Raw genomic sequence first — 9,269 nt, 5'->3', positions numbered from 1 at the left:
AGCTGGCTGACTACATAAAAACTGCAGTATTGGCCTTCCGGTCTGTCAGTGGTGGGATGTCATTCAGGTAAGACTGACATTGGCCATGGGGAAAATATTTAAAAATCAGAAGTTTAGCCCTAATGCTGAATCTTGGGTTTGCGGACTGAATTTGAGGGTGGGAGATATTATTTCATTTACCCCTACAAAACAACAATCATAATTAGAGTATATGATATCTTTGACTGACGATATACTTATAGGATCTTCTGAGCCAGGAATAAATGTTTTGCTGGAATTTACAGTACAGAAATGACAAAACATAAATCCCTTTTAACATTCTATCGCTCTCAAAGGCAGCACCCTATTTGATGAGGTAGCAGCACAACAGCCTTTATTACTTTAAAACAGGGTTTTGCAAATTATTCATCCCACACACAGAGAACACACAGACATTATGGGTTACAATTATGCCACTTGTTCAGCCCCAGCTGGATTTTGGAGGCCCTTCTTCTTTTGGATTGTTGGGTATCATTTGCATTCAGACAGTCTGTCAGATAGTTTGTCTTCTGGTTTCTTTGAGGGTGAAGTCCTTCTGAACTTCTCACTCTGGCTCCCACAAACTGTGTTAAGAAAGTGCTGAAGAATTGCTCTCTCTGTCAATACAATTAAAAAACAAAAGAGTTAATTTGAATCTCAAGCTGTCAACTGCAATAAATTCCAGGAAAGATGAACATTGGGATAGTCTATTTTATCTAAAGATTTCATTTACAAATTCTGAGTGAGTATACAACAACCATTGCACTTTTAATATACTGTTTTTATAGGAGCACAGACAATTCTCTCCTACATATTCGTGTGTAGGGGAGGAAAAATTCTCTGTTTCCTAGTAATTCCTCCAGTAGGGGCAAGAGGCTCAGGGTTCACCCCCCCTGCAGGACAGAGAAAGATGATTTTTTTTACCTTTCCAACAAGTGTGAATAGTGCAGTGTTCAGAAAGTTTTGCAGCTTGTGTTTCATCAGTGACTGCGTGCATGATAATTTACACAGGATGGATTAAATTGTTTCTTAGTATGGTACCCTACCTTGCTTTGGAGCTCTTTCAATGTACTTATTAACTTGTTCTGGATCCAGAGAATTTAAAATTGATAAGATATTGAAATATTCTTTCCCAAAATCTCTTTGGTATGTGGTCATCTGTTTAATGTTTTCTTGGTTCTGGATGTGAGAAAATGTCACGGTAGGAACTGTAAAGGTAAACCAGGTAGGAACATTTGAGTGAAACCAAGCATAACCCTATAATCCTCCCCTTCATCTTTCCCCTCTCCTTCCTTGTATTGTAGTCTCCTCTGTTCTTCTCATTTTAATTGAGGCCCTTTTCCTTCAATAGAATCAGTCCCTTCATATCTTAGTGCAGAATTAGCACCTTAAGAGTACATCTAAGTGCCTTAAGGAAAGGGAAGCCTTATCTGTATTGTAAAGCACCATTAATATCTATGATACTATATAAATAATAATAATAATAATAATGCTCTGTGTAGTTAGCTTTGGATAGTGTTTGTTTGGAATCCAGTCTATACCCAGTTTTAGCTACCAGGTGTTAGGCCTGAGACCTGATCAACTCCCCTCCCCTTCCCCATATTGAACCAGCCTTGGGTGAAAGTCAGGGAGTTCATCACTAACATTGAAAAAAGGAATGTTCTGCGGCTGATAAAGCACCCCCACCTCAGGAATGTCCCTAACTAGAGCTAGAACCAAGGTTGTAAAGATGCTGGGAAGTTAGGGAGGATCCAGAAAGACCCCTCTACATGACCATGACGTGCAGAGGCATCACTGGGAACCCCCAGATGAATGAATCCCGACTGGCCATCAGGTGAAATTTGTCTGTATATTGGGAGTGGTGAGCATAAAAGATTTGCTTGGTATTTTCTGTGTGTTGCTAATAAATTGTTGTTTAGAGCACAACTGTGTAAAGGCTCTTTCACTGGGAAAAGGTTCCGCAGAACCGTAGAGCCCTGAGGGAAAGGGCAGGTACTTAAATTGACCAGATTTCTTCCTGAGCCCTGTGGGTAAGGATAGGTGCCTTACACCCTGAGCCCTCGGAAGGGAAAGGGTGGGGGTGCCTAAATGGATTGGGTCATGCCTTGAGCCCTCGGAAGGGTATAGGCGGGGTGCCTTAAATTGAGCGGGTAACACAGTATTTTGAATTTTCTCTCAGTCAGGCTTCAGCTTGGCTATGGTACTGAGACATACACATCCTTCTGGACTTCTCTGCAGTATTTCATACCTCTGATTAACAAATATTCCTGTGCCACCTCCAGGAAGCTCCAAGAGGGATCTGAAATGCCTTAAACTGGCTCAGGTGCATATCTTTAGACCAACCCAACAGAGTCATTATGGGTAAGTATACCTCCCGCTCTAAATCCCTCAATCTGTGGGGTTCCCTTAGGATCAGTCTCTCCTCATATTATTTCAGCACCAATAGGAAGCCAATGAGAGAGGTGGTGAGACAACACAGGCTGAAATGCCAGCAGTACACAGATGGCACCTGTAGTAGGAAGGAGGACTAAGGCATGAACTGGTACTCAAGAGACCGAAGGTCAGTTCCTGGCTCAGTTACAGACTTCTTGTGTAACTTTGTTCAAATCACTTAATCTACCCTGTGCCTCCATTTCCCATCTGTAAAATGGGGGAAAATGCTTCCCTATTTAACAGGAGTGTTGTGAGGATAAAACCCATTAATGAGTGAAAGGTGATTAGATACAATGATTAAGGTCATATAAGAACCTAGATAGACACCTAGCTCTATATCTTCTTTAAACAGCACCATCTTCCAGCTTTCTCAACGGCTTGTTGAAAAATCAGCACTTAGCTGAACAGCAGCTCCACAGGTTGGCAAAGGCTGCTTGGAAGATGCACGAAATCAAGTGTATTTCCCAATGGGCTGGCCCTGACCATTCCTGGGTTGGCTTTGACCAATTTGTATGTGGCACTGGCAAGCTCTGAACCTCTCCCCCAGTGGATGAGGAATTGCATCACTGTGCCCTCACTCCCAGCAGATTTTCCAATGCTAGGGGTCATTTTCCCAACCTGACATGTCTGTGCATGTCAAATATTGGTGAACAAGAGTTCTTGTGGTGGGATTTACAAGAGCACTCAGCTCCCTTTGACTTCAACAGGAGCAGAGATAAGCAAATGAAAAGCATATTTGCACCTCTATGTGTAAAATTACTCCATGGTGCAAAGCCATGCTGGACTTTCATAAAGAAACAGGCTCATTTTCTCCTGTCACAGGAAAACTTCGGACATCACTAATCAGTTACGTAAGTAGAAGTGACCAGAGACTACCGAAGAACTAATTTAATAGTTGACAGGATTTCAAAAGAATCTGATTCCTCAGAGGAATACCATGTGAAGAGCTGAAGCCATGGTTTTCATCAGTTCACAATATTTTACTTATTTAAGGTTTTAAAAACAAATATATTCTTACCAACTCCTTTTGCTGGAATATGCCGGTTTGCATTACATCCATATTTCCAGGAAAAGTCCATGAAGTCATGGATGTGGGCTGGGGCCTGGTAATGATGCCTAAACTCAGTTGCTGGAGGATGTGGGATTCTTTTTTTCCAGTCAGGAGGCACAGGAATAGTATCTTTAATTTGTAAACCTGGAGAAGTTAAAAAATAGTGTCAGTTTTATGGTCCAATAAAATATCTTCTTCTCAATGAAACAGGAGATGTGTGTGTGTGTGTGTGCGTCTCAGAAGTAAACAACAGGAAGCTAACCAGTAGGGCCAGTCAAAATTTTTCTGTCAAATCTTTTTCTTTTTTTTTTTAAATAGAAAATTTGGCTTTCAACTAAATGAAAAGGATCTGCTTCCATGGAAAATTACAAGTTATTATTGACAAACTGAATGCTCAAGAACTTAAAAAAAATTTGGTTCCCGATCAAAAACCTGCGTGTTTTGAGTCTAAAATGCCACCAGAGTACCTCATGGGGTTGTGGTTTGCGTGCCACGTGCTCCCATTCTCCTCTTGGACCAGGCTACCCAGCAGGACCACATCTCCCATGATGCATGCCCTACCCTCAGCAAAAGGGGAGACCACGCTGCGCTATGAGCGTTGTAGTTCAATCAGGGAGCCTGGCCTATAGAGGAGAACAGGAGCATGAAGCACCAAAACTACAACTCCCAAGAGGCACCAAGGCAGCATTTCTTTTTGGTTGAAATTTTCTATATGAAAAAACCCCCTCATTTTCTGACCTGCTCTACTAATCAGTCATATTGGCACCTCACTACAGATGGAAAGAGTTGAAAGGCTGGATGTGTGGTGAGGGAGATAAGATTACAATAAACCGGCACTAAATTTCTGAGTCAACAGGTGCTTTACTTCCAAGATGTGTTAGGACCTTGCCCAAAGTCCATTCAGGTGAATGGAAGCCTTTCCATTTATTTCAGTGGGCACCACAGAAAGAGAGATTGTCAAGGGGACAATGAGGAAGCACTGAACAATGGAACCAGGGATGAAGCTTCAGTTAGTTGTCTTCGATAAAGTAGTAACAGCCTTGTACTTTTGGCCATAACCTACTGGGACACTGGGAGGCTTATAGGGACCCTGATCTACAAGGATAAATGCCAGAAGCATGTGACTAGGTGAGGGAAAAGGGAGGAGATGGAAAGAAAGGGGTTAGTTGGGTTCCTGGTGGGGCCCTGACCCTACCATCCGTCTGCCCCAGCTGCAATGGGGAGAACATACATGTTGCATGCACCCTGTGGCCCACACTTCCTTTATGCTCCCAGAGAAACAGAGTCTGCCTGAGACACAGTGCCTCCAAGACTCCTGCTGGGGCAATGTGCCTCTGCTCTGTCCTCGACATTACCACAGCACTGTGCCTCAGAGTGTCTTAATGGACCCTTAATGGACCATTTTAAAAGAAGAGAGAGAAATCATTGACCTTACCCTGTGGTAATCCTAAATAATCTCCATTATAGGTAGAGTTGAACTGTGCTCTGATTGCTTCCCTGACCTCTTGTTTAGAAATAGGCTGTGTCCAGCGTGAAAGGCTGTTGGAGGGCTGCGGTTTTTCTTCTCGAGGCATCTTCCAAATCATGAAACTCTAATAACACAAAGAGTGGGATTTTGTAGATCTGCAGGTCTACAATCAGAGCATCACATGTACAGTAAATTAGATTGTATTCAGCCAGCTCCCACACAGTAAGATATAATTTGAAGTTCAGTAATAATAATGCCTGTTTCTTATATAGCACTTTTCATCAGTAGATCTTGAAATTATTCATAATCTTTAACCTATTTCTCCTCCTTCAAACACCCCTATTAGGGGTTATTCCCATTCTACAGATGGGAAACTGAGGAACAGAAAGGCTAAGTGATTTGCCCAAGGTTACACAGGAAGTCCATGGCAGAGCAGGAAATTGAACCACATCCTAGGCCAATGCCATAGTCACTGGACCAGCCTTTCTCTTTTATTGTATATTAACCACAATAATTCTACTATATGAGGAGTTTCAAGTAGTATTCATAGTAAGCACCAGTTATATGCTGCCAGTTTTGAAAAGGGACGTATCAACTTGAAAGCTAGTCAGCCAATTACAAAATAAAAATGAATTTACAATCGTTTCAGGTACTTCTTCTTCTCCCAAAACCCCTAACCAATTTTTGTGGGCTTATAATCATATTTTCCTATTTTTAGAATGCTTCTCTCTCCCTAGTTGCTGTGTAAGAGAGACACACAAACAGCAGAGGAAACTAACAAAAAAGAGGAAACAGTGAAATTGACTATAAGCTAAGAGCCTGATCCAAAATGTTGTCAAATGCCCAATGTAAACAAGCTGAAAATGGAGAAAAAGAGCCCCTGGCTCTTAACACAAAAGCAGGGATGTTAACCTCAGGCCAAATTCCAGTCTGGCTAATAATTACATTCTGCTCCTCAAATACTCAGCAGCTGAATACTTTGCCCCTTCCTGTCATAAACATTGGGTAATAGCACTGTGCACTGCTGTATATCACAGGTGGATGAAGTGATTAGTGTGGGTATGTGCTTATGGTCTGTAAAATGCTTTGGGATCCTTTGAGATGGGCAGTATTTAAATATGAGTCTTTATTTTTCTTTTCAGACCATTGTGGAAATGGTCTGAAAAAAAGGATGGAAATGATGAAAAGATGTAAATGCTAAGGGCTGAATATTCTGGACATACATGAGGAAATGGAGACCACCTACAGAAGATGGTGATACACAGAAGAGTTTACTGAATGGAAGGAATACTATGGTTAGTCTGCTATGGAGTGGCTGCAGCCCAAAACGGAGCAGAGACTGCACATTTCAGAATGGGAATATTCGTGCATCACCATAGAAGAGCCACCAAACCTCCCAAATAATATCTGCCCAAGATAGTACTTAAAGAAGAGACCTGACATTGTTCTTTTACACTGTAAACATATTAGTGAATGATGTTGTTTTCTTCAACTACCAGATCCCAGAGTCAGAATAATACCCACCGCTTCAAAGTTTCTTGTTGCTAAGTGCTTCTACTGGCACCCCATACAGTGGTGTGCTCCAAAACTACAGCGCCATAAACTTTGTATCGGAAACAAAATATTAAGCCCTACCATAGTACCTTTCCAGCAACCATAAATGAGGGAGAACGCTATAGCATTCCTTACTTGACTGGGATGAGGATTGTTTCTCCTTGTTCCTGATGACGAGCCAGTCATTATAGGTTCTGCCTTGGAATATGGTTTCCAACAGAACTCTTCTCTGTAAGTATTAAAGCCAATAGGATCACTAAGTTGGTATGGATTCACATGTCCTTTTGCTGTTCTGGGACTATAAGAAATAAATTAGAAATTGCAGTTAGAAATAGGGACACAAAGTATAAAAGCACATCTATCATTTACCACCTGTAATACTGCAAATATTGTGGTAAATGTCAGGTTTCAGAGTAGCAGCCGTGTTAGTCTGTATCGACAAAAAGAAAAGGAGTACTTGTGGCACCTTAGAGACTAACCAATTTATTTGAGCATGAGCTTTCGTGAGCTACAGCTCACTTCATCGGATGCATTCAGTGGAAAATACAGTAGGGGGATTTTATATACACAGAGAACATGAAACAATGGGTGTTACCATACACGCTGTAACGAGAGTGATCAGGTAAGGTGAGCTATTACCAGCAGGAGAAGAAAAAAAATCTTTTGTAATGATAATCAAGGTGGGCCATTTCCAGCAGTTGACAAGACCATGTGAGGAACAGTTGGTGGGGGGGGGGAAATAAACATGGGGAAATAGTTTTACTTTGTGTAATGACACATCCACTCCCAGTCTTTATTCAAGCCTAAGTTAATGGTGTCCAGTTTGCAAATTAATTCCAATTCAGCAGTCTTTCATTGGAGTCTGTTTTTGAAGTTTTTTTGTTGTAATATTGTCACTTTTAGGTCTGTAGTCGAGTGACCAGAGAGATTGAAGTGTTCTCCAACTGGTTTTTGAATGTTATAATTCTTGACATCTGATTTGTGTCCATTTATTCTTTTACATAGAGACTGTCCGATTTGGCCAATGTATGTGGCAGAGGGGCATTGCTGGCACATGATGGCATATATCACATTGGTAGATGTGCAGGTGAACGAGCCTCTGATAGCGTGGCTGATGTGACTAGGCCCTGTGATGATGTCCCCGAATAGATATGTGGACACAGTTGGCAATGGGCTTTGTTGCAAGGATAGGTTCCTGGGTTAGTATTTTTGTTGTGTGGTGTGTGGTTGCTGGTGAGTATTTGCTTCAGGTTGGGGGCTGTCTGTAAGCAAGGATTGGCCTGTCTCCCAAGACATTTGAGAGTGATAGGTCGTCCTTCAGGATAGGTTGTAGATCCCTGATGATGCACTGGAGAGGTTTTAGTTGGGGGCTGAAGGTGATGGCTAGTGGCGTTCTGTTATTTTCTTTGTTGGGCCTGTCCTGTAGTAAGTAACTTCTGGGTACTCTTCTGGCTCTGTCAATCTGTTTCTTCATTTCAGCAGGTGGGTATTGTAGTTGTCAGAACGCTTGATAGAGATCTTGTAGGTGTTTGTCTCTGTCTGAGGGGTTGGAGCAAATGCGGTTGTATTGTAGAGCTTGGCTGTAGACAATGGATTGTGTGGTGTGGTCTGGATGAAAGTTGGAGGCACGTAGGTAAGTATAGCAGTCAGCAGGTTTCTGGTATAGGGTAGTGTTTATGTGACCATCGCTTATTAGCTCTGTTGTGTCCAGGAAGTGGATATCTTGTGTGGACTGGTCCAGGCTGAGGTTGATGGTGGGATGGAAATTGTTGAAATCATGGTGGAATTCCTCAAGAGCTTCTTTTCCATGGGTACTGATAATGAAGATGTCATCAATGTAGTGCAAGTAGAGTAGGAACATTAGGGGACGAGAGCTAGCTAGTAAAAAAACTTCAAAAACAGACTCCAGCGAGAGACTGATGAATTGGAATTAATTTGCAAACTGGACACCATTAAATTTGGCTTGAATAAAGACTGGGAGTGGATGTGTCATTACACAAAGTAAAACTATTTCCCCACGTTTATTTTTCCCAGCTACTGTTCCTCACATGTTCTTGTCAACTGCTGGAAGTGGCCCAGCTTGATTATCGCTACAAAAGGTTTTTTTTTTTTCCTCTCCTGCTGGTAATAGCTCATCTTACCTGATCACTCTCGTTACAGTGTGTTTGGTAACAAGCACTGTTTCATGTTCTCTGTGTATATAAAACCCCCTACTGTATTTTCCACTGCATGCATCCGATGAAGTGAACTGTAGCTCATGAAAGCTTATGCTCAAATAAATTTGTTTGTCTCTAAGGCGCCACAAGTACTCCTTTTCTTTTTGTGGTAAATGTATTTCCTATTATAAGTATTGCAAACACTGGGGTAAAGTCACATACTATCATGCATTAAATCTGTTGTTTTTTTTTTTTGCCAAGTGCTACTGTAACTCAACAGTTACTCATCTGGAAATGAACACAGGTTTTCAATACATCACAAAAACAAAACTAACAGAAGTGTTAGCATTAATCTAACCAATATTGTCTTACCGTACTGCTTCAGTCTCTACTGGTGCTCTATGTGGGTATTCATGTTTCATTGTAGTTTCATACGGATCCCACATTATTTTGTCTCCTAAAAACATATTGTACCAGTTATAAATGTGATAAATACACAATGCTGTCTATCCTATCTTTGTGACTATTCAAATAAATCATTCAGATGTAAGAAACTATGGATAAGCAATTTCATAAAGCTATACACACA

General features: G+C 41.3%; 1 protein-coding gene across 1 annotated transcript; it reads right to left on the bottom strand.

Moving 5' to 3' along the window:
- Window positions 1-451: 451 nt before the first annotated feature.
- TEX26 (testis expressed 26) lies at window positions 452-9,126 on the bottom strand. Its single transcript, XM_077806342.1, has 7 exons — window positions 9,053-9,126; window positions 6,660-6,822; window positions 4,933-5,094; window position 4,891; window positions 3,470-3,646; window positions 1,065-1,226; window positions 452-635 (listed from the first exon to the last, which is right to left on the bottom strand). Exons 1-7 carry the CDS (start codon window positions 9,124-9,126, stop codon window positions 511-513), a joined length of 864 nt encoding a protein of 287 aa, XP_077662468.1. The 3' UTR covers window positions 452-510.
- Between the last annotated feature and the right edge of the window lie 143 nt (window positions 9,127-9,269).

Source organism: Eretmochelys imbricata, chromosome 1 (assembly GCF_965152235.1).
Source record: "Eretmochelys imbricata isolate rEreImb1 chromosome 1, rEreImb1.hap1, whole genome shotgun sequence".
In the NCBI taxonomy this organism is placed as follows: Eukaryota; Metazoa; Chordata; order Testudines; family Cheloniidae; genus Eretmochelys; species Eretmochelys imbricata.
The sequence above is the reverse complement of the archived record's forward strand: the minus strand, read 5'-3'. Positions and strand labels throughout refer to the sequence as shown.

Excerpts from the sequence above, each read along its gene's own strand:
- TEX26 (XM_077806342.1), bottom strand. The coding sequence starts at position 9,126 with ATGTGGGATCCGTATGAAACTACAATGAAACATGAATACCCACATAGA. Across the intron at positions 5,095-6,659 it reads ACAATCCTCATCCCAGTCAA|AGTTTCATGATTTGGAAGAT; the intron begins GTAAGGAATGCT and ends TTGTGTTATTAG. Across the intron at positions 1,227-3,469 it reads TATTCCAGCAAAAGGAGTTG|TTCCTACCGTGACATTTTCT; the intron begins GTAAGAATATAT and ends TTACCTTTACAG.